At 28.9% G+C, this 26,348-nt stretch overlaps 1 protein-coding gene and 1 long non-coding RNA gene across 2 annotated transcripts; one reads left to right on the top strand and one right to left on the bottom strand.

Annotated features, from left to right (window-relative positions):
- Positions 1-179: 179 nt before the first annotated feature.
- On the bottom strand, positions 180-20,701 carry LOC660331 (uncharacterized protein). The gene is made up of 6 exons (XM_064357680.1): positions 20,266-20,701; positions 13,008-13,320; positions 12,756-12,946; positions 8,144-8,350; positions 7,808-8,092; positions 180-681 (listed from the first exon to the last, which is right to left on the bottom strand). The coding sequence occupies exons 1-6, from the start codon at positions 20,533-20,535 to the stop codon at positions 352-354; spliced, it is 1,596 nt and encodes a 531-aa protein (XP_064213750.1). The 5' UTR covers positions 20,536-20,701; the 3' UTR covers positions 180-351.
- Positions 20,660-26,336, top strand: LOC135266593 (uncharacterized). The gene is made up of 2 exons (XR_010334731.1): positions 20,660-20,774; positions 25,451-26,336. It is a non-coding gene; the product is annotated as an uncharacterized LOC135266593 (long non-coding RNA).
- Positions 26,337-26,348: the final 12 nt, after the last annotated feature.

Below are 26,348 nucleotides of genomic sequence, written 5' to 3'. Positions count from 1 at the left end.
GAAAAATTTTCACAAGTCATTTTTTGTGCCATTTCTTGCTCCCCTGGAAATTTTTTGTGCCATTTTTTGCTCACTATAGGCACAAAAAATTCAACAAAAAATACCTATTTTCCAATTTTTTAATTTTTAATGAAATTTCTCCAATATTTTGTCTCGGTTCAATAAATAAATTCACGAACTACTTTGGACACGTTTATTTCAATGTTCAGCTGTGGGGCACACTTTACAAAACTGTTACAGTTACTTTATACAATCATTAGAGTGTTTTAAAATTAAATTATTTACAAAAACAAAAGTTACATTGGTACCAATCGAGTAACAATAAATCAACAATTTAGGACTAGAAATTTCTTAACCATACTTCTTGAGAAATTGTGTATGGAACTCCTTAAATTTATCCAACATACTCTTGAGTTTGTCAGTTTGTGGCAAGATTGTAGTACGGAAATGATAAGTGCCTGGTTGTTGTCCAAATCCTGATCCTGGCACAATACAAATGCCTGTGTTCTCGAGCAACTCGAAAGCGTAGAACACATCAGGTGCCTTGTTCTGTTTCTTGGCTTCGGCGATGGCTTTAGGCGGCAGAGTGAACTGGGGGAAGGCATACATAGCACCCTGGACTGGATTACACTTGAATCCTTCAAAGGAGTTGAAGGTGTCAGCCACCATTTTCGCTCTCACCTGAAAGGAAAAGAAAAGAAAAGAAAATACTAAAGAGAACTCGATCTAATTAATTAACTAATTAATTAATAACAACAAAATTACAATATCTACAAGTATTCAAGAAGTAAATTACACTTTATGTGCGTTTCTCTCATTTCTGCTATTGGTCCTTCGAGCCGGATACAAGAAAAACACAGTTTTTTAGACGTTCGTAGTGTAACAAATGGCAAAAAACACTGTAGAAAATCTAAAATCGCTTTATACTCGTAGTGTATAATAACTACGATTAAATCAAGAGTTTATTTAAAATCATTTGCTCAAAAATGTCAGTTAACACTTGCAGACGAAATATTATGACGCCAAAAAGGAATAATTAAGTTAAAAATACTTGATTTTGGACGATTCCTTGCCTTAAATACGACAAAATTCGCTGTCAAAATAATAGAATCGATTTAAATTAGCGAAAAAATCACTAGTTTTATTATAGTATATTATGAGACGAGTTTTTTAAGAAGTCCTATAGTGGCACGAATGATTTTGGAGCACGACGAAGGAGTGTTCCAACAGAATGAGTAAAAGAAGTTGCACAAAAATTCTCTTTCAATTTGTGAAACCAAAGTGGAAAAAAATTATTTGATTTTAGATCATTTCTCGCTCAAAAATATTAGAACTTGTTAACGAAGACCTAACATTGCTTTATTCTATCGAGGAAAACCACAATTTGAACACCAATTTAGTATCATATAAATGATTTCTTTTTTTGCCTAATAATTTTTCAACAAAAAAATTCATAACTCAAAAACTAAAAGTCGTAGAGCAATGCGGTTTGTTCCATTGAATTCAGCGGCTCATTTTCTGTGTTATACCAACTTTTCACGAGATTTAAAATTTTGAATTTTTTTGCTAAAACTTTCTGAGGACTTACCTTCAAAAAGGTGAAAAAATTCATTTTTTTTAAAACTCGTTCTATCGTAGGTTTTTGGACTTGTATATGCCCTTACATTCCTCTACAGTTGTTGAAAGTCAAAAAAAAACATATGTTCGAATTTTTAATGTTTGATTTTTTCAATTTTTGTCGCGAATTTTGTCGATTTCCGGTACCCGGATCATTTATCAAGCAATAACTCCGGAACTACTAGAGATAACCCTATAATATGTACTATCTTTGGAAAGCTCTTTTAATGATCTAACATTTGCAAAAAAGATTATTGTTGTCCAACTTATAGTTTTCAAGAAAATTCAAATAAAAGCAAAAATTAGATCATATACTCAAAAATTCATAACTAAAAAACTATTGGGAATTTGGCGCTTTTCTTGATTCCAATCGATTCCCCGGATCATTTTGCACAGGTAGGCATTAAAATAGTTCCACTTTTTCGAATAGTTTAGCCGTAATTGAGAAAATAAAAAAAAATTAACACCTTAGAATTTGGTCAATTTTAAAAGTGTCTTAAAACCAATTAAAACCTATTTTATCTGATAGATTTTGAGGTGCTCTTTAAGATGGAAAAAAGCGTTTTCTCCTAGCTCTTCTTGTTTGCCCGTAATCGGCGTTTGAAAATTATTTTTTTTTGCAAGATATCGCCTTGAGTCTTTCCTTATTTTCATTTTTTTTTTGAATTTCTTTCTTAGGTTTTGCGCGTTTTCACAAGTTTTCTTTAATTTCAATCAGTTATTTAATGTTCCGTACGTGTTTCCCTTAGTTTCTGCCAGTTTTTAAGCAGTTTCCGCGCCATTTCTTTGTTTTACGCAAGTTATTTAACGTGTTTTCTCTAACTTGAAGAAGTTTTACCGAAGTTTCCACGAGTCATCTCGAGTGTTTTTCAACAGTTTCCGAGCGTTTCGATCGTTTTCGCGAATATTTAGGTGTGTTATCACTTTTTTTCTCAAACTGATCCTTCGAGCCGGATACAAAAAAAACATAGATTATTTTTTGAAACAATTCTTTAGTCAAAGGGGGCAAAAGTAAAAAGAAAATACAAAATTCTGTCAATTTGTCTACAAGTGTGTGAAAGTTGAGATTTCCTTATTTTCAAATTTTTTTTGAATTTTTTCTTAGGTTTTGCGCGTTTTCACAAGTTTTCTTTAATTTCAATCAGTTATTCAATGTTCCGTACGTGTTTCCCTTAGTTTCTGCCAGTTTTTAAGCAGTTTACTCGCCATTTCCTTGTTTTACGCAAGTTATTTAACGTGTTTTCTCTAACTTGAAGAAGTTTTACCGAAGTTTTCACGAGTCATCTCGAGTGTTTTTAACAGTTTCCGAGCGTTTCGATCGTTTTCGCGAATATTTAGGTGTGTTATCACTTTTTTTCTCAAATTGGTCCTTCGAGCCGGATACAAAAAAAACATAGATTATTTTTTGAAACAATTCTTTAGTCAAAGGGGGCAAAAGTAAAAAGAAAATACAAAATTCTGTCAATTTGTCTACAAGTGTGTGAAAGTTGAGATTTCCTTATTTTCAAATTTTTTTTGAATTTTTTCTTAGGTTTTGCGCGTTTTCACAAGTTTTCTTTAATTTCAATCAGTTATTCAATGTTCCGTACGTGTTTCCCTTAGTTTCTGCCAGTTTTTAAGCAGTTTACTCGCCATTTCCTTGTTTTACGCAAGTTATTTAACGTGTTTTCTCTAACTTGAAGAAGTTTTACCGAAGTTTTCACGAGTCATCTCGAGTGTTTTTAACAGTTTCCGAGCGTTTCGATCGTTTTCGCGAATATTTAGGTGTGTTATCACTTTTTTTCTCAAATTGGTCCTTCGAGCCGGATACAAAAAAACATAGATTATTTTTTGATACGATTCTTTAGTCAAAGGGGGCAAAAGTAAAAGGAAAATACAAAATTCTGACATCAATTTGTCTACAAGTGTGTGAAAGTTGAGCTTTCCTTATTTTCAAATTTTTTTTGAATTTTTTTCTTAGGTTTTGCGCGTTTTCACAAGTTTTCTTTAATTTCAATAAGTTATTTAATATTCCGTACGTGTTTCCCTTAGTTTCTGCCAGTTTTTAAGCAGTTTCCGCGCCATTTCCTTGTTTTACGCAAGTTATTTAACGTGTTTTCTCTAACTTGAAGAAGTTTTACCGAAGTTTTCACGAGTCATCTCGAGTGTTTTTAACAGTTTCCGAGCGTTTCGATCGTTTTCGCGAATATTTAGGTGTATTATCACTTTTTTTCTCAAACTGGTCCTTCGAGCCGGATACAAAAAAAACATAGATTATTTTTTGAAGCGATTCTTTAGTCAAAGGGGGCAAAAGTAAAAGGAAAATACAAAATTCTGACGTCAATTTGTCTACAAGTGTGTGAAAGTTGAGCTTTCCTTATTTTCAAATTTTTTTTGAATTTTTTTCTTAGGTTTTGCGCGTTTTCACAAGTTTTCTTTAATTTCAATAAGTTATTTAATATTCCGTACGTGTTTCCCTTAGTTTCTGCCAGTTTTTAAGCAGTTTCCGCGCCATTTCCTTGTTTTACGCAAGTTATTTAACGTGTTTTCTCTAACTTGAAGAAGTTTTACCGAAGTTTTCACGAGTCATCTCGAGTGTTTTTAACAGTTTCCGAGCGTTTCGATCGTTTTCGCGAATATTTAGGTGTATTATCACTTTTTTTCTCAAACTGGTCCTTCGAGCCGGATACAAAAAAAACATAGATTATTTTTTGAAGCGATTCTTTAGTCAAAGGGGGCAAAAGTAAAAGGAAAATACAAAATTCTGACGTCAATTTGTCTACAAGTGTGTGAAAGTTGAGCTTTCCTTATTTTCAAATTTTTTTTGAATTTTTTTCTTAGGTTTTGCGCGTTTTCACAAGTTTTCTTTAATTTCAATAAGTTATTTAATATTCCGTACGTGTTTCCCTTAGTTTCTGCCAGTTTTTAAGCAGTTTCCGCGCCATTTCCTTGTTTTACGCAAGTTATTTAACGTGTTTTCTCTAACTTGAAGAAGTTTTACCGAAGTTTTCACGAGTCATCTCGAGTGTTTTTAACAGTTTCCGAGCGTTTCGATCGTTTTCGCGAATATTTAGGTGTATTATCACTTTTTTTCTCAAACTGGTCCTTCGAGCCGGATACAAAAAAAACATAGATTATTTTTTGAAGCGATTCTTTAGTCAAAGGGGGCAAAAGTAAAAGGAAAATACAAAATTCTGACGTCAATTTGTCTACAAGTGTGTGAAAGTTGAGCTTTCCTTATTTTCAAATTTTTTTTGAATTTTTTTCTTAGGTTTTGCGCGTTTTCACAAGTTTTCTTTAATTTCAATAAGTTATTTAATATTCCGTACGTGTTTCCCTTAGTTTCTGCCAGTTTTTAAGCAGTTTCCGCGCCATTTCCTTGTTTTACGCAAGTTATTTAACGTGTTTTCTCTAACTTGAAGAAGTTTTACCGAAGTTTTCACGAGTCATCTCGAGTGTTTTTAACAGTTTCCGAGCGTTTCGATCGTTTTCGCGAATATTTAGGTGTATTATCACTTTTTTTCTCAAACTGGTCCTTCGAGCCGGATACAAAAAAAACATAGATTATTTTTTGAAGCGATTCTTTAGTCAAAGGGGGCAAAAGTAAAAGGAAAATACAAAATTCTGACGTCAATTTGTCTACAAGTGTGTGAAAGTTGAGCTTTCCTTATTTTCAAATTTTTTTTGAATTTTTTTCTTAGGTTTTGCGCGTTTTCACAAGTTTTCTTTAATTTCAATAAGTTATTTAATATTCCGTACGTGTTTCCCTTAGTTTCTGCCAGTTTTTAAGCAGTTTCCGCGCCATTTCCTTGTTTTACGCAAGTTATTTAACGTGTTTTCTCTAACTTGAAGAAGTTTTACCGAAGTTTTCACGAGTCATCTCGAGTGTTTTTAACAGTTTCCGAGCGTTTCGATCGTTTTCGCGAATATTTAGGTGTGTTATCACTTTTTTTCTCAAATTGGTCCTTCGAGCCGGATAAAAAAAAAAACATAGATTATTTTTTGAAACGATTCTTAAGTCAAAGGGGGCAAAAGTAAAAGGAAAATACAAAATTCTGACATCAATTTGTCCACACGTGTGTGAAAGTTGAGTTTTCCTTATTTTCAATTTTTTTTTTAATTTCTTTCTTAGGTTTTGTGCGTTTTCACACGTTTTCTTTAATTTCAAACAGTTATTCAATGTTCCGTACGTGTTTCCCTTAGTTTCTGCCAGTTTTTAAGCAGTTTCCGCGCCATTTCCTTGGTTTACGCAAGTTATTTAACGTGTTTTCTCTAACTTGAAGAAGTTTTACCGAAGTTTTCACGAGTCATCTCGAGTGTTTTTAACAGTTTCCGAGCGTTTCGATCGTTTTCGCGAATATTTAGGTGTGTTATCACTTTTTTTCTCAAATTGGTCCTTCGAGCCGGATACAAAAAAAACATAGATTATTTTTTGAAACGATTCTTAAGTCAAAGGGGGCAAAAGTAAAAGGAAAATACAAAATTCTGACATCAATTTGTCCACACGTGTGTGAAAGTTGAGTTTTCCTTATTTTCAATTTTTTTTTAATTCTTTCTTAGGTTTTGCGCGTTTTCACACGTTTTCTTTAATTTCAATCAGTTATTCAATGTTCCGTACGTGTTTCCCTTAGTTTCTGCCAGTTTTTAAGCAGTTTACTCGCCATTTCCTTGTTTTACGCAAGTTATTTAACGTGTTTTCTCTAACTTGAAGAAGTTTTACCGAAGTTTTCACGAGTCATCTCGAGTGTTTTTAACAGTTTCCGAGCGTTTCGATCGTTTTCGCGAATATTTAGGTGTGTTATCACTTTTTTTCTCAAATTGGTCCTTCGAGCCGGATACAAAAAAACATAGATTATTTTTTGATACGATTCTTTAGTCAAAGGGGGCAAAAGTAAAAGGAAAATACAAAATTCTGACATCAATTTGTCTACAAGTGTGTGAAAGTTGAGCTTTCCTTATTTTCAAATTTTTTTTGAATTTTTTTCTTAGGTTTTGCGCGTTTTCACAAGTTTTCTTTAATTTCAATAAGTTATTTAATATTCCGTACGTGTTTCCCTTAGTTTCTGCCAGTTTTTAAGCAGTTTCCGCGCCATTTCCTTGTTTTACGCAAGTTATTTAACGTGTTTTCTCTAACTTGAAGAAGTTTTACCGAAGTTTTCACGAGTCATCTCGAGTGTTTTTAACAGTTTCCGAGCGTTTCGATCGTTTTCGCGAATATTTAGGTGTATTATCACTTTTTTTCTCAAACTGGTCCTTCGAGCCGGATACAAAAAAAACATAGATTATTTTTTGAAGCGATTCTTTAGTCAAAGGGGGCAAAAGTAAAAGGAAAATACAAAATTCTGACGTCAATTTGTCTACAAGTGTGTGAAAGTTGAGCTTTCCTTATTTTCAAATTTTTTTTGAATTTTTTTCTTAGGTTTTGCGCGTTTTCACAAGTTTTCTTTAATTTCAATAAGTTATTTAATATTCCGTACGTGTTTCCCTTAGTTTCTGCCAGTTTTTAAGCAGTTTCCGCGCCATTTCCTTGTTTTACGCAAGTTATTTAACGTGTTTTCTCTAACTTGAAGAAGTTTTACCGAAGTTTTCACGAGTCATCTCGAGTGTTTTTAACAGTTTCCGAGCGTTTCGATCGTTTTCGCGAATATTTAGGTGTGTTATCACTTTTTTTCTCAAATTGGTCCTTCGAGCCGGATAAAAAAAAACATAGATTATTTTTTGAAACGATTCTTAAGTCAAAGGGGGCAAAAGTAAAAGGAAAATACAAAATTCTGACATCAATTTGTCCACACGTGTGTGAAAGTTGAGTTTTCCTTATTTTCAATTTTTTTTTTAATTTCTTTCTTAGGTTTTGTGCGTTTTCACACGTTTTCTTTAATTTCAAACAGTTATTCAATGTTCCGTACGTGTTTCCCTTAGTTTCTGCCAGTTTTTAAGCAGTTTCCGCGCCATTTCCTTGTTTTACGCAAGTTATTTAACATGTTTTCTCTAACTTGAAGAAGTTTTACCGAAGTTTTCACGAGTCATCCCGAGTGTTTTTAACAGTTTCCGAGCGTTTCGATCGTTTTCGCGAATATTTAGGTGTGTTATCACTTTTTTCTGAAATTGGTCCTCCGAGCCGGATACAAAAAAAAAACGAACAGATTTTTTTTTAGAGTTGTGTGCACTTACAATAAGCAGAAATAAACACAAAATCCAATATTACACTTACTTTAAGTGATTCAAGGACTCCACTTTTCTCCTTTATAAATTGTTCATAGCTGGGTTCGCCCTTTTCTGGCGGATGCACAACAGTATCAAGTGTCGCTTGTCCCAAAACAGTGGGACACAACATTGCGCTGATTGCTTTCAAATACATTGCTTTAACTTGTGGGTCCATATTGATGACTTCGGCATAGCCACCTCTCAAACCACACTCTCCCATGTAGCCTTTTGAGCAAGACATGAAGCTTGCCAATTCCATGTCGCTGTATGGTTTACCCATTTCGATCAAAACCTAAAGAAAAAAATAATACACTCAGAAAAAAATTTTTAATTGTTGTTTTACCTTCTTGAATGAGTAGAATTTTGAGCCTTCGGCATAGACATTGTCTTGGTAAACTTCGTCGGCGAAAAGGAATAGTTTCTCCTTGTGGGCGAATTTGATAATTTCTTCGATGTTTTGTCGTGATAGCACCTGGCCTGTGGGGTTCCCCGGGTTTATGATTACGATAGCTCGGGGGTTTGAGACTTTTCGTGCTTCGTCTATTGATCGCTAAAAATTTACAAATTGAATTCACAAATCAAGTGTGTGTCTACAAGTATTTTTGTGATAATTTTTTATATAAATCGTTGATTTTATTTAAAACTGCAATTGTAAATTTAATAATTGCGACAATAATTTGCAACAAGCACTAAAAATAATTTTAAAAAATCGAACAACTTAGCTGCATATTAACAGTATTTTTCTATGTAGTTTTTTTACTTTTCACATATTCCACTGAAATTTCAACGAACAAAAATCTGCTAGCATTGCTTCTGACTGTCTTCTGATTATTTCTCATTTGTGTAATATTGTAACATGTCGCGTATTAAGATAAGAAAAAAATTCTCGAATGATTTCATGGTAGTTCTCAGCTCTTTTATTTTCCCATCAATAGAAATCGCTTTTATAATTACAGATAGGATTCAAACAAACAGATTAAAGTAGCAAAAATACAGTAACGTAACACAAGATAATACGTATTTAATTTTAAGAAATCAAAAAAAAACATCATTAAAAGAAATCGATATGTGATAGCAAAATACTGAAAACATGTTCAAACTAATTTTAACTAAAGAAGGATTTTGTTACCGACTAGTATAATAACTTGCAAAGTAATTCTCAACAAAAATATATACCATTTGTTCTTTTTCCCAGATAATAACCATTACAAGTTACACACAAATGACTCAATATTATTTTCTTACCTGCAAACGTTAGTTGATATAATGATATAATAATTATTTTTAATCGTTTTATCTATTTTAAAGTAAATTGTAAAAATATATTTATACAAGAATTATAAAAAACTACCATTACTTAAAGTGGTGTTTATAATTGTTTAGGGATGGTTTATAAAAAGCTCCATTAAAATTATAAAGTTTGAAATTATTTTTTATTAAAATTCTATTAATTTTTTTGATAATTTTTTTTATTAATACAAATGTGGGAATTCGATAAAGAATTCTTTAACTCTGCATATTCGTTTCCCTTCTAGTTGAAAATAATTTTAAACTTTACTCAACCCAAACGAGTATGAAAAAGTTAACAAATTATACAAAAAAATATTGTAATTATTCCTGGATTTTAAATACATATATTAAGTAGATAGAAAACATTAAAAAAACACACTTATGTTTTTATAACTCGTTTTTAAAAAACAGTACAAACAGTAATTACTAATTTGAAAACGCTTGGATCTTCAACGTTTTTTATTTAGAGACTATTGTTTTTGACTTTTTGACTTATCTTCAATTATTTTTATATTACGTACATTATTTTAAAAACATTTTAAAAAAGTTGATTTGTTCCAATTTAGAGGCGAAGTCGAAATAGAAATACGTTGTAAGTCAAAAAATAAAATATTAGTCCAATGATTAGTCACTAAAAATCAGTTTTAGTGACGAACTGAACAAAGGATTTTGTAAAATTGAGTGAAGAATTTAAAATTTTCAATATTTATTTGTGTATGGAAAAGTGTATAAAGTTTACAATTTTAAGTCTGTAAAAGTGCAAAAGTTAGCCGAATTTTACAAAATCGTGTGTTTAACTCGTTAGGATGAAAAAACTCACTTTTCCTATCTCGTTGCATAAATAGCGAGTTTAAAATTTTGTACAGGAAATTTAAATAATTTCACCAACTGTTAATAAAAATAATGAACAGTTAAAAAGAATCATTACTAATTATTTGTGTAACATGTGAATTTATTTTGCAACTGAATTTAAATTTCATGAGTAAAACCGGACCTAAAACATCCTTTTTTACATTTTTCTTGTATTTTTAACCGTATTCACAGCGTTTTATTTAAATAATTTTTTCTAGTCGTCAGTTTTTTTTTATATAAATTTTTATATAAATTTTTTTTTTATATAAATCGTTGATTTTACTTAATTATGCAATTATAAATTTAATATTGCGACAATAATTTACAACAAACACTAAAAATAATTTTAAAAAATCGAACGACCTAGCTGCATATTAACAGTATTTTTTTATGTAGTTTTTTTACTTTTCACAAATTCTACTGAAATTTCAACGAAAAAAAATCTGTTAGCATTGCTTCTGACTGTCTTCGATTATTTCTCATCTGTGTAATACTGTAACATGTCGCGTTATTAAGATAAGAAAAAAATTCTCGAATGATTTCATGGTAGTTCTCAGCTCTTTTATTTTCCCATTAAGAGAAATCGCTGTTTAAAGTAACACAAGAAATACGTATTTAATTTTAGGAAATCCGAAAAATCATTAAAAGAAATCGATACGTGATAGCAAAATACTGAAAACATTTTCATACTAATTTTAACTAAAAGAAGATTTTGTTACCGACTAGTATAACTTGCAAAGTAATTCTCAACAAAAATATATACCATTTGTTCTTTTTCCCTGATAATAATGATTACAAGTTACACACAAACGACACAATATTATTATTTTTATTTTTTTATGTTATTTTTTTATTATTTTTTTTACCTGCAAACGTTAGTATTAATGATCAATGATATAATAATTATTTTTAATCCTTTTATTTATTTTAAAGTAAATTGTAAACATATATTTATACAAGAATAAAAAAAACTACCATTACTTAAAGTGGTGTTTATAATTGTTTAGGGCTGGTTTACAGAAAGCTCCATTAAAATTGCAACCAAAAATATGCGACGAAATACGTATTTAATTTTAAGAAATCAAAAAAAATCATTAAAAGAAATCGATAAAACGTGATAGCAAAATATTGAAAACATTTTCATACTAATTTTAACTAAAAGAGGATTTTGTTACCGACTAGTATAATAACTTGCAAAGTAATTCTCAACAAAAATATATACCATTTGTACTTTTTCCCTAATAATGATCATTACAAGTTGCACACAAACGACTCAATATTATTTTTTTACCTGCAAACGTTAGTATTAATGATCAATGATATAATAATTATTTTTAATCGTTTTATTTATTTTAAAGTAAATTTTAAAGATATATTTATACAAGAATTAAAAAAAAACTACCATTACTTAAAGTGGTGTTTATAATTGTTTAAGGCTAGTTTATAAAAGCTCCATTAAAATTATAAAATACTCCATTAATAACGACCCAAACCACATCAAGTTTGAAATTGTTTTTTATTAAAATTCTATTAATTTTCATTAATTTTCATTAATTTTTTTGATAATTTTATTTATTAATATATTTGTGGGAATTCGATAAGAAAATGTTTAACTTTGCATATTTGTTTCCCTTCTAGTTGAAAAAAAAATTAAACTTTAAAAACTCAAAAGAGTATGAAAAAGTTAACAAATAATACCAAAAAAAAATTGTAAATACATAAAAATTTAATTTTAAATACATACATTATGTAGATAGAAGACATTAAAAAACACACTTATGTTTTTATAATTTATTTACAAAAAGCAGAAGAAACAGTAATTACTAATTTGAAAACACTTGGATAATGAACGTTTTTTATTTAGTAATTTTTTTTTGGATGTGCTTTTCCTTTTCGGAAAGTCTCGACTTATCTTGAATTATTTCCATATTTTCATATTAGGTGGAGCCGAATTAGAAATAAATTGTAAGTCGAAAACTAAAATATTAGTCCATGAAATAGAAAAAAATCAGTTTTACTGACGAACTGAACCTTTGTTTAGTCCTTTGACTTTGTAACATTCAGTGAGGAATTTAAAATTTTCAATATTTATTTGTGTATGGAAAACTGTATGAAGTTTACAATGAAGTCTGGAAAAGTGCATAAGTGTGTCGAATTTTACAAAATCGTTAGGATGAAAAGGAGATATAAATAATTTTAATTATTTATATAAATTTACATAAATGTGGATTTATTTTGCAACAGAATTTAAATTTCAGCAGTGAAACCGGACCTAAAACTTCTTTTTTTTTACATTTTTCTTGTATTCACAGCGTTTTATTTTAATAATTTTTTCTAGTCGTCAGTTTTTCCTCCTGTATTTATGACGCCAAAGGTAAAATAGAATTGAAAGTGTTTATTTTATTTTAAATTTTTATTCGATACCTTTTTGTCAACCTTTTGGTGAAAACTTTTACACTCGATGATTTGAATTGTAAAAAAAAATTATTTCGTTTTTTTTCATATTGATACTGCTTCTACAATTGAACGCAATTTTTTTGTATATTTAGTGAAACGAACTGTACAATCTACATATTAAAAATGTTTACATAAGTAATTGTCGTACAACAGCAAACTTCCGTGGAATTTGTGTAATAACTGTGGTAACAATTAATTACGCTAAATGTTTAATAATTCCCGTTGAGAACACAATAATAATAATAAAGAAACAAATTATGTACTAGAGTAATTATAAACATGTAATAGCTTCATTTGTTCGACTGTTTAGTTTTTGAAAAAAATTGTAGTAAAATTCTGCACTATTTTAAATTTACCTGCAGTTCTGAAACATCCAATCCCCAACCCTTCGACTCATCCAAAAAGTACCCAATTTGGTGCATATTGAATTCGGCCAAAGAAGCCGAATAGAGAGGATACTGAGGAATCGGAACCATAACACCTGGCTTTTTTCCACCAACATCACAAATCAACAATTTCAACACATTCTTAATAGCATCACTTGCACCTAACATAATTAATATTTGTTACAAAAAAAATAATAACAAAAAAATTATTCATCAAATAACCTGCACTCAAAATAACGTTTTGCCAATCACAAGGAATCCCACCATCACGTCGTTCAATATACTGAGCTGCATGTTTTCGAATTACTTCAATTCCAGGTGAATCGGTGTAAGAACCGACTGAACTTCCCCTGCAACCTTTAAGGATAGTTCGGGCCCTTTCTTTAACATCGTCAGGAAAACGAGAATCTTCGAGAAGTTTCGGGTAAGAGACAAGGGCCAAGACTTGGCGGATGAAGGTGATAGGGACTTGGCCCATGGCATGGCAATCTCCGATGTTTGCCTTAATCACTTCATTGAAGGGTTTTTTCACGCCCTGAAATAAATTCAACAATTTTTTCACCGTTTTAAAAGCAACCAAGCCCGAAAAATTACTAATATTTAACTGTAATACTGGAAGGATTGTCAACTTTAGTGGATTTATATAAAATGGGAAGAAAGTACTTAAGGGCTCATTTCGCGATGTCACTGCACGACATTGTTAATTAATCATTTTATTATTTATTTTTTTAAATTTTTTATTTATTTTATTTATTTTATTTATTTTATGTATTTTATTTATTTTATTTATTTTATTTATTTAAAAGACATTATAATCCTTAAACTTTCCTCTTTAAAATATCGAAAATATTAATTTTTGTGTAAAAAATGCAATCTCTTAGGCATACATACAGACATGACCTGACAGTTTAATTTTTTATTTAATTTTTATTTTATTTTTTTATTTATTATATTTATTTATTTTATTTATTTTATTTATTTTATTTAGTTATTTATTGTTATACTAATCCCTCCAAGATCAGAAATTTGCAAATACTTGTGAAAGATTACTAATTTTTTTCGCACAATTATTTTTTGTAACAGTCTTGTTAACCATTTTTTTGATATAGTTATTTATTTATCTTGTTGAATTCATATTTTTCCCAACAACACTACAATACAATTATAGACAAAAGGATTAAATGTGTCAGAAAGAACAAAAAATATAAAAAGTCAATACAACTAGGATAACATTTACAAAAATCCTTTGTGTTTTTATTTATAATCATAATATTCATAATAATAAATAGCTGTAAAAACTGTAAAAATTTCACATTTAGTATAAACAGATTCGCCTTTTCTAAGGTACAAAATATAAGTACAAAACCATTAAGCACTGAAAAGTTTGTTTTTTTTTAATAAACGACTTAGTGATAGGTAGAATATTGCAAGAAGCCCTTTTGTGGTTTAAAATACATTTTTAATTAATTACAAGACAAAGCAAAACCCATTAGCTAATCACTGTTATCATTTATTAAACCTCAAATACACCTAAGTATTTAAAAACGAACCAAAATCCATTGTTAAAATTATTAAAAACTTGTGCCCCATTTAATTTTCTAGGAATTTATTTTAAATTATTTTGTCAAACTTTATTTTGTTCAATACACTGTAACAAAAAGACATTATAATCCTTAAACTTTCCTCTTTAAAATATCGAAAATATTAATTTTTGTGTAAAAAATGCAATCCCATAGGCATACATACAGACATGACCTGAAAGTTTAATTTTTTATTTAATTTTATTATTTATTTTTTTTATTTTATTTATTTTATTTTATTTTATTTATTTTATTTATTTTATTTATTTTATTTATTTTATTTATTTTATTTATTTTATTTATTTTATTTATTTTATTTATTTTATTTATTTTATTTAATTCATTTATTTCATTTATTTTATTTATTTTATTTATTTGTTTATTGTTATACTAATCCCTCTAAGATCAGAAATTTGCAAATACTTGTGAAAGATTATTAATTTTTTTCGCACAATTATTTTTTGTAACAGTCTTGTTAACCATTTTTTGATATACTTATTTATCTAACGAGTTTAAAAAGAGCAATTTCTCACATGAGCACTTTGTTTTTGCTGCATGAAGTGCGAATGTGGAAATTTACTTTCCAAACAAGTTAGGTACAATATTTTTTGTACCGAATCTCTCAAAAAAAAATAACAAATTAATATTTTTTTATAATTTAGTGTTTTTTTGCTAATGGGTTGGTAACAGGACAAACAATCAAAAATTTGACTAGAACTGTCACTTATCGTAAAAAAATAACCGTTTCCATCTCAACGATAACGATACCAACCTGTTAAATGTCCCTAGCCATTGTTAGAATAGAATACTCTATTGAATATTTTTATTTTGAAGTGAGTTAATCACAATGTGCTCAAAAATGGTTGTCCATCAAGCTGACTATGGAATTCAAATTCAATTTCACACTTCATTCAAATGACCATTGTAGTTTTTCTGTCAAATCTTTGATTAGTTTTTCACCCACTTTTTACATTTTTCGGCAAAGTTGTTACAAGTGTAGGATTTGTTTTGATTTCTGTATTATATTTCCGTGATTTTTGTTGTTTTGTATTCTTTCGTTTTTGGATTCGAAACTTTTTTGCATTATTTTGAAAGATCTGTCACAAATTAAATTACGTTCAAATTTTATAGGTGACTTGATGAACAACCATTTTTGAACACATTGTACGTTGAATGAAAAATATAGCTGTTTCTGTTGATTTATGTTTATGTTAATTTATGTTGGCACTTAATAGAATTTCACCTTTTTGAACAATCGTTTCTCAAGCAATTTTTTTCGCTTTTAAACAAAAAATTATTAAATGAATTACGGGGAAAAATGCCGTTGACAACCAGAACAATATTATAATTACTGTTAAAGCTTTAATGTTAAGAAGTACGTAAATTGGGAATAAACTAGTATTATCTTATCTTGTGTAACATTCAGATAAATAATGTTAGAATTCGTGTATCAATAAAGTATTAAAATCTTATCTCGACAACTCTTAATTGACCAATAAAACATTGATTTTAAATATTTTCTTGTGTATTATTTTACCTACAATGTGTAAAACTGTAAAACTTTTATTATGTAGGTGGGGATTTAGTATTTCCTTTATTTATGTTTGTGTACGATAAGATTGTGTCAATAACTAATTGTAAAATTGAAATTCGTTGTGTATCGCTATCGGTTGTATAAAAAGTTAATTTAATTTTTTGTTACAATTTTGTTTATAAGTTTAAATGATAAATTGCAAAACAATAGATAAAATCATTTGCTAAAGATAAAGATAACAAAGTAATTCAAAAAAAAATAGGAAAATTTCGCAATGACTTTATTTTGTAAAGAACTTAGTAACAATCAAACTGAAAACCGAAAGTCTTCTTTTTTCCATATCATGACTGGTAGTTTTCACATAACACATAGTCACGATATCTGTCCAGTATTAAAATTTGAAAACCTGTTTAATTACATTATAATAAATGTAAATTCAAAAAATATTAATAAAATGCGTGAAACAACAAGAAAACGAGATTATTTCATGACAGTGCAAAATTAATAATTTTACGAAAAAAGAATTTGTCAAAATAACATTCACAAAAATATAACAATTTATATTAGGTCATAAAAGTCATATCAGTAACTTACAATTTGAATCAAAATTAGATTAGATTAGAAAAACACAATGTTGTGCATTCATAGACATTACCATTGTACGTGACTAATGAATGATTATGGACAAATTTAGATTTTTAAGTGAATTCGCTTAACTTTCGCCTTTTCTAAGGTACAAAATATAAGTACAAAACCACTAAGCACTGAACAGTTTTTTTTTTTAATAAACGACTTAGTGATACGTAGAATATTGCAAGAAGCCCTTTTGTGATTTAAATACTTTTTTAATTAATTACAAGACAAAGCAAAACCCATTAGCTAATCACTGTTATCATTTATTAAACCTCAAATACGAATAAATTGTACCTAAGTATTTAAAAACGAACCAAAATCCATTGTTAAAATTATTAAAAACTGGTGCCCCATTTAATTTTCTAGGGATTTATTTAAAATTATTTTGTCAAACTTTATTTTGTTCAATACACTGTAACAAAAAGATATTATAATCCTTAAACTTTTCTCTTTAAAATATCGAAAATATTAATTTTTGTGTAAAAAATGCAATCTCTGAGGCATACATACAGACATGACCTGACAGTTTAATATTTTATATTATAATAATTATTATTTTTTATAGCTCATTTTAATATGTAAAAGTATAAAATAAGGTTCTTTTCGCTCAAAAACTACATGTTTTGGCCACTGATTCTGTGAACATCTTCAGGCTTAAGTTACAAATATAAAAACAGATTAATTTGTTTTTCTATACAATTCTAGATATTTATCAATATTTTTATCCTTAATATTTAAATTTTCACAAAATGAATCAAGACCCTCTAGTAATTATTTTTTATATTTCTAATGCAATTCTAAACAAGTTATGTGATCTCGAAACAGAGCAAATTTTAAAAAAATGCATTTCATTAATTTAGCAAAAAAATTTTTTTACTTTTTAATTTATACCAAATTATACAGAGTGGAGTTAAAGTAACGCATAAAATTCATATTTTTGTTATTGTCATTTTTCAAAAGAATCAAAAAACAATCGCCTTTCATAAAATCAGACAAAGACAAAAAATAAATGCCTTTTATGTGTAATTATCAATAACTTTTTTAAAGTATTTCTTTAGTTTCTTATTTTTTTAATATTGTTTAATTTATTGTTTTAATTATTTATATTGCCAGCAAGATAAAGGGGTATATTATGAAAAACTGTAAACAAAATGTCGGACGCCATTTAAAAATAAAGAATGACGTCATTACTCAAAAACCAGTGACGGCAAAAATGTTACCCTGATGTCAAAATATAGCATTTAGAAAAATAAAATCGACCTATCGGAGGATTTTTTTGAAATATAATCCATTACAAAAACATGAATTTTATGCTTTACTTTAAACTCACTCTGTATAAATTTTGAAACAAAGTTTTATACAAGATAAGACGTTTTTCTAGTTCTAAAAAGTTAATAAACCTAAAATCGGTTAATTTTCTTAACTACTGTGGTGCAAATGACTAATCTATTACCATGACACCTTATACAGGGTCGCTAAAAAGTATGGATACAGTTAAATATTTTCAGAACGATTTAATAGAGAATCTTGAAATTTGGTAAATAGTTAAAAAATTCTATCATCTGAGAGATTTTTCAAATTTCTTTTCATTTATTTTGAAAATACAAGGCTAACTTGATTTTTTTTAATGACACGAAGGGTCAAATTTAATTATTTTTGAAAGAGCATTTTTTCCTAGATTTAGTGATGTTACATAATACCCTCTTTGACTTTTATTAAAATTTAAAATAACAAAATTTCAAAAATTTTCTGGAATAGTAAAACTAAGTTAGCTTTGAAAATACTGTTATCACCCATATCTGTCACTCGTATATTAGCCAAAAATTAAACTTGGGTGCAATAATTACTTTAATTACATTCAAGTAAAACTGACCGAAAAAAATTCTCATGTTGATCATCTTTTGTAGCATAAAAATCAAGTATATCGTGTGTAATTTTTTTTTAATAAAACGTGTTCTTTTTCAGTTAAAAATGTTATTCTAACATTTTTTTTAACTTGTACTTATTTTTTGGTCAGTGCTTAAACAGCAAAGAGCTAACGATAGATAAAGACAACATTTTCAAGACTAACAAAATTTTACATTTTTCAAAATTTTTAAGTTTCGATTACATTAAGGTATGCATGTGTTGTTATACCATAGAACTCAGAAAAAAATGCTCTTCGCAAAAATATTTAATTTGACCCTTATTGCTATTTAAAAAAAATCAAGCTAGCTTTGTATCCGAACAACAAATGGGAATAAAAATTTAATAAACATCTGAAACGATATAATTTATATACTCTTTAGCATACACCAAATTTCAATAAGTTTTGATAAATAGTTTTTATAATATTTAACTGTATTCATATTTTTTAGCGACCCTGTATAAAAGTTAATGCCAAGAGCTCGCTATTTGCACCACAATGAACACTAAGAAACTGCACGTCTTTTAACATTTTAATGGTATAATTTCTTTGTTTTAAAAGAAGGTTGCAACAATTTTTTTCCTATTTCGCGTATGCCGACTATTTTGTTACAAACACAGTGCAGTTATTGTGATTTCTCAAAAAAGCAAAAAAAAAAAACAAAAAATATGACAAAGCAAAAAAACCTTTTTGTATTGTTATTTTTTTTAATTTATTGTTTTATTTATTGTTTATAATTTTATTTATAAACAATATATAATATATAATAAAAAATATTTATAATTATAAAAATATAATTTTTTTTTATTTTTTATTTATAATATATAATCTTATTAATTTTTTATAATTATTTTTATAATTATTGTTTATAATTTATTGTTTCTTTAAGTTACCAGAAAGATACAAGAATATACTTTCAAAAATAAGAATCAAAAATGTCGGTCACCTATTAAAAAAATTAAGAATGACATCAGAAAAACCAATGACGTCAAAAATGTTACCCTAAATGTAGCATTTACAAAAATAAAATCGACCAAGAAATTGCACGTTGTTAACATTTTGTTTTAAAAAAAGGTAGCAACTATTTTTTTTCATTTCGTTTATGCTATGACTTTTTTGTAGAAAAAAAAGTGCAGTTGCAAGTTGCAACAATGAAATTTTAAAATTTAAAATTAGTACCAACCTTAATTCAAAAAAGTACTATTTGTGCCACTCTATGGCAATGCCAACCTGACAGTTGACACTTTTGACAACTGATTATAAAAAACCGACTGTACTATTTTCCAATTCTGTGTGAGAAATAAAGGTGCTTAACATGCAACCAAAAATACACACTGGACATTGCAATAAGAATAACTAAGAATCTAATTTGAGCAATTTTATATCGTAATTAGAACGTTAAAACAATCACGAATTAATTACCAACAAGTCTTCAAAATCTATAATTAGACAGCTCTTTAATTAAATCAACTAATAATGCATGTAATCAGCTTTTTTGTTTATAAATTTATAATACACTTTATAGCTGTGTTTATGGCAAATACAACAACATGTAAGCAGGTAAGCAATAAAGTAAACACATATTGGAAAAAAACAAAGCCACAGAAGTGTAAACTGTAAATAATGACTTTAACAATGTAAAAAATCATTACGCAACCCTACGAGGGCCAAATCAATGCTTGAATGAACCGCAAACGAAAAACTTTCCATTTTCACCAAACAATGCACGATTTTTTATCAACCTCGCCCTTGATACCGTAGAGGTCACCCAAATATTTACAAGCTCAGCTTTTGATGAAAGCGGTGCGAAAGCTCAAGTAAAATTACCTTTTCCAGTTCTTTCTCGATCTCGCCCGCTCTGATGACCAGGGGCCCCCTGACCGCGTACTCCATCACCTTGATCTGGGGGTTCAGGTTATCCAAGGTGAGATTCGCCACCGACGACATGCTTCTGGCTTGAGTGTGCCCCCTTTCGCTACCAGATGGGGAATGGAACTGGGAGGCAGCAGCTGATTCAGGATGGGTGTTCCATCTGACCGCAGATGATCGGCGCAATGGCAAGCACCGTTGGAGTGATAGTAATCGTGTCGTTGACATTTTAATTTCGAATTTATTATCAGATGATTAATAAAAACAACACATCAATTGGTGGTATTGCCACACTGTTATGTAATGTAATTTTGCGACAATTTTTCTCGGGTGCTATCTATAAAACGGTATGGCACTGCGCACCACCGACCTGGACGCAAACAAAACACTACTGAATTGAAATCTCGGTGGAATCGGAATGAAGTCCAAAGGACCATCCGATTTTGATACTCGAAATATTATTCAAGGTTTGTTATTGCATGTCAAAGTTTATCACAATTTCTTCGTTTTTTAAATTCGTGGGAATGTGGAGGAACGGGAGATGGGATAAGGCGCCATCTTGTGGACGATTCGATGACAAGTCAATATTTGCTTTCAAGTTGTCAAGATTTGAGATAAAAATTTTATTAGGAATTGAGAAAAAGCACCTTTCGCCCTATTTTTCTTTTGCTAATAGTCAGTTTTGCGAATTCGTAAAGTTTTACATCTGAGTCATTTTTTCGCTTGAGGAACAAAAAATTGAGATGTATACAGGGTGTTTCATACAATTTTACAGACCACTTCCCTAGTTTAAATTTATAAGTCGCAATTGTTTATAGTGACAATATAAAAAATAGGTCAGAATCTCTGAAATTATTTACATTTTCTCTAAATTACCAGTGTGAGGAAATTTTATGGGGTGGCCATGAGGCCACAACCGATCAGCCGACTCGTCGTAGAGCTCTCGCGATGTTCATATTTATCGACGAAATGGTCCGCTACAGCGTGTGCATTGGCGTAGTTTACTTGGGGTTTATACAATTAATGTTACCGGTCGCTTACAAAAATCTAATTAAAACATAAATATTATTGTTTTATTATAATTACGGAGTACCCAAGAAAAATTGTGGCAATAAAATAGTCGCTAATTTATTAAGACTGCTGTATATTTGTTGAGATTATTTTCTGAACCAATTTTAAAATAGTCGCTAATATCAGCTTCTGATTGGCTAGTTCAAACCCTGACAAGGCACCTAATTTGACATAATCGTTAAAAAATAATTTCATCATTTCCTTAATCTGACATGGACACCAATGAAGATGTTTAATACAGGGGAGCGTAAGTCACTATAACATTTTGAAAATGTTGCGTTTTAATTCAGTGGAAATTAAAATTAAAAACTAAATAAAAATATTTTAATCATTTTCTCTGAGAAATACGCTTGAATAACTGTGATTCTTTCTAAATTCTGGAAAACTGATTCCGTTTTGCGGTTAAAATATCTTTGAATTTCGAAAAAGATCTTTCTACATCACAGCTGGTTACAGGAGTAAATAAAAAATTTGGTGCTAATGCAAAATATGTCGAAGGTGGTACATTATTCGCGATTTGTTTTAAAACTAGAAAATCAGGATTTCTAGTAACTGCGTCAATTTTTGCATTAAATTTATCTTGTGATGACCATTCTACAGATTTTAACTCTATCAAAGTAGACTCAAATTTCTCAACTGTAATGGATAATTTTAAATTTTACGTTTCTAGAAATTTGATCGTAGTTGGAATATTTGAAAAATTGTTTTCAATAAAATTAAGTTGAAAAACTAAATTTGTGGTTAAAACTAAAGTTTTACATTGTTTAATGCTTTGTGCATCGTCGTTTAAAGCAATAAACATATGATTTTAATTGATTAAAATTTTTAGAAATTTGCTTCTAACCAAGTACCCCAGCGTGTAACTACAATTGTTGATTCGTCAGAAACGTTACGATTTGTATATTTTTTTAAAAAGGACTTTAAAGAAGGATTATTTAGTTATCTACAAAATGTGCTCGAGGTGAAATCGCAGCGTATTTCCCTTTGAAACGTGGTGTAGTTGAAAACATTTCAAGGGCTAAAAATGGTAAATAATTAAAAAAATATTAATGTCACACCAAAGAATACTTAGAAATGAATTACAATTTCGTAATTTGGTTCTACTGGGTCACTTTTATGCTTTTTAAATAAGTACATGAGATAAAAATGTTCTTTTGACTTTTTAGATATTATTAAAATTAACAGAGAGTTAGGGCAGTTAAAAGTAAAGGTAAAATATTAATAGATAAGTGACATTAATTATTTTTTAATTATTTACGAATTACGATTTTTAGCTCTCGAAATGTTATCAAAGGCGATGAACACGCTTCAGAGGGAAATACGGTTCGGTTTCACCTCAGGCGCATTTTGCAGTAATTTTAAATTGCAATAACTTGGTGAGTCTTATAGATAACGAAATGATTCTTGCACCAAAAATTTATTTCAAGTATTAGCTTTATTTCGTCTCGATTATGTGGGAGTCTATCTTTTAAATTAAAAAACTTTCTCGCATCTCGAAAATTTCACTACACAACTATGCAACGTTACAAGAAAATGTAATTTTTTTGGTTTCCTTCTATCAAAACTCAACCTTGTTAAACTACGTATAAATCTACATTTATTGAAAATTTGTTTGCAAAAAAAACGGAGTTTCTAGCTTTATCCAGAAGGAAGATATGAGTATGTAAACGCAAAATGTGTCCAATTTTAGGTGTTTGCAAATTTTTAGCTAAAACGTCTTTTCAGCCCCTTCGCGAGAGTTGAAACAAAAAATTCTTTGTCTAAACATTTTTTAATACTCTTTCCTAACTTATATCAACAATGCAAGCTGTTCCACAACATTTCGATTTAAAGGTTTATCTGACTGCAAGCGCGCGCCCATGCACCAACCTTCGCCCATAAAATTTCCTCACACTGTTAATTACATACCATGCGGTTTTCTAAAATTTTGATCTAGTTATCCATGACAGTTACTTTAACCCGATGACCATTACGGAAATAAGAATTAATCAGTAAAATTTGACAATATAAAAAATAGGTGATCAAAATGTCTGAGATTATTTACATTTTGTGTTAATTAAATAATTATTTGTATACAGTGGAGTCCGTTTATAACGAACTTAAGGGTATAACGAACTAGCTTTGACAAAAGATGTAATGCAATTTTCCGTTTATAATGAACTTTTACGGAATTTTGGGAAATATGTCGGAGTTGATAATTAAATATTTACTTTCAAGTTGTCAAAAATTGAGATAAAAATTATTGGCAATTGAGAAAAGCACCTTTCTCCGTGTTTTTTTTGCTAATAGTCAAATTTGTGAATTCGTAAAGTTTTGCTACATCTGAGTCATTTTTTCACTTCAGGAACAAAAAAAAATAAAATGTATACAAGGTGTTTCATATAATTTTACAGACCGTATGGTTTAACAGTTTAACAGCCACTGCCCTATTCTAAATTTCAATTGTTTATAGTGACAATATAAAAAATAGGTCAGAATCTCTGAAATTATTTACATTTTTTCTTAATTACATAAAATGCGATTTTCTAAAATTTTTATCTACTTATCCATGACAGTTACGTTAACCCGATGACCATTACGGAAGTAAGAAATATCTGTAAGATTTGACAATATAAAAAATAGGTGGTCAGAATGTCTGAGATTATTTACATTTTCTGTTGATTAAATAATTATCTAAATACAGTGGAGGGTATAACGAACTAGATTTGACTAAAAATGTCATGCAATTTTCCGTTTATAATGAACTTTTACGAAATTTTGGGAAATATGTCGGGGTTGACAATTTAATATTTATTTTCAAGTTGTCAAAAATTTAAATAAAAATTATTAGGAATTGGGAAAAGCACCTTTCTTCGTGTTTTTCTTTTGTGATAATAATCAATTTTTCGAATTTGTAAAGTTTTGCTATATTTAAATAATTTTTTCGCATGAGAAACAAAAAATTAAAATGTATACAAGGTGTTTCATATAATTTTACAGACCGTGTGGTTTAGCACATCTACAGATTGGTAATTTTTTTGCTGAATTTATTTTTTTTAATTCAAACAACTTCTAAAGCCTGATAGTAAATTTAAAAATAATTACTCATCGTTTTGCTAGGGAACAATTACTTAATAATTAATGAAAACTGAACAAGTGGACAAAATAAGTTCTAGTTTCAGATTTTTTCCGTAATCCACACATGTTTTCAACATGTTGGTGCGCCAGTTTTTGAGCGTCCTGTATATTATTTGTGACATTTACTTTCCTAATTTTTTTTGTAAATTGACTACCACTTTATTTAATGTAGCATGATCAATTCTATAGAAAGCCTTTCTTATTCTTTCCTCTATATTTTTTGTGGTATTTGATCTCGTTTTATTTGATAAGTTTGTGGTTAAAGAGGGTTTGAGATTAAAAAAAATATGAGTTTTTTTGGTAATGTTTAAATATTTTATTATCTCTTCTTCCGGTCTCTTACCGAAAAATGCAAAATGCAGAGATTATAAGTTATTTAAACGAAGTGATTCAATGAATTTAAATTCCTTAGTCGACTTGAACAACCATTTTTGAACAGTCTGTACAAGTATACCTTTTTTAAAAATATTTCTTGTTTCGAAGAATAATTTAAAAAAAAATTTATTTCTTCTACAATGACCTCATCAGAGCAGGAACGGACAGTTTTAATATACCTACGAATTAAAAAATAAACTTGTAAATATTACAACTTACTTTTTTTAATCTAGTTTGTAACTAATTAGTTTAGCCAAGTGTTTTCACTGTTTTCACTGCTTGTTGCCACAAAAAATTAATAATTATTGAGTCACACTAATTTATTATTAATTTCATAATCCAATTTTATCCTTTTTTTTATTTAAATTTCATAATCGATCGTTCACTGGTAAATAACCACCTAGTCTTTTAACATAATTCAAAAAAGTAAAACTAGAAAATTTGTATCCAAAAATGACTTTTTGTAAATTTTTTGGGTAAAAATGGTTTTATTTAAGTAACATTTTAATAAAATTGTACTAATAAACTTGTACTTGCAACGTAGTCATTTGATAACTTAAAACTAACCGGAATTTTTCAGTTCTTTCGACAGAGGTCAGAGTTGCGACCGGACCCGAGATCTTGCGAAAATGATTATTACTAGTTTTGTGTTATCTATTCTAATATTGTAATAAATAACATAAATTAATCAGTAACAAGTGTTTTTCAAATACTTTAGGTAGGGGAGAGTGGGGTTATTATGTACAGTGAATAATTATGCCCAAATTTCTGTAGGTTAACCCTCTTATCCTATAATCTAATTTTGCCCATTATAATCGTGTCCACATAATTTCAGCAATTTTGAAGCCTCACTCAAAAACTGTCAAACTAAAAACGTATCTTTCTCATGTTATAGTTATAATTTAGGCGAAAACAAGTCAAAAATTACTTTTTTTAACTTTTCAGATAAGTATTTTCTAACTTCTTATTAACATATAATTTATATAATCGACCTAATCTTAAATTTTTCTCCGCAAAATGTATTCATACAGTGGAACCCCTGTCACCCGAACGGGGATAAACCGACTCCACCAATTATTTTGTTCAATTTCAAATTTTGAATTCGAAAAATTTTTATAACACGAATTTTTGTTTAATTAATTAATTAACTAAAAACACGCAACTAATAAAAATTAAGAACAAGAACACTAGATGCACTAGAGAGAGTTGAGATTTTTAAGGTAAACACTTTGTTGGATTAGTTAAAAAAATTGCTCATATTATAATAACAGGAATCACTTGAACTCAACAAAAGTATTATTCCACTGTATTCTACAAAGATGATTTGAAGTGGCAACGGCCTATTCGGGTGATCGAAGTTCGACTGTATAAAGCAAAATATTTCATTGTTACTACGTGCCAATAGCAAGGTTATTTTGATAATAGCTGTGATAATAGTAAATAATAAAGAATTGTTTTTATTTTCAGAGTCCATAATT

The sequence above is a fragment of the Tribolium castaneum genome, chromosome 1 (assembly GCF_031307605.1).
Source record: "Tribolium castaneum strain GA2 chromosome 1, icTriCast1.1, whole genome shotgun sequence".
NCBI classification, from domain to species: Eukaryota; Metazoa; Arthropoda; class Insecta; order Coleoptera; family Tenebrionidae; genus Tribolium; species Tribolium castaneum.
The sequence above is the reverse complement of the archived record's forward strand: the minus strand, read 5'-3'. Positions and strand labels throughout refer to the sequence as shown.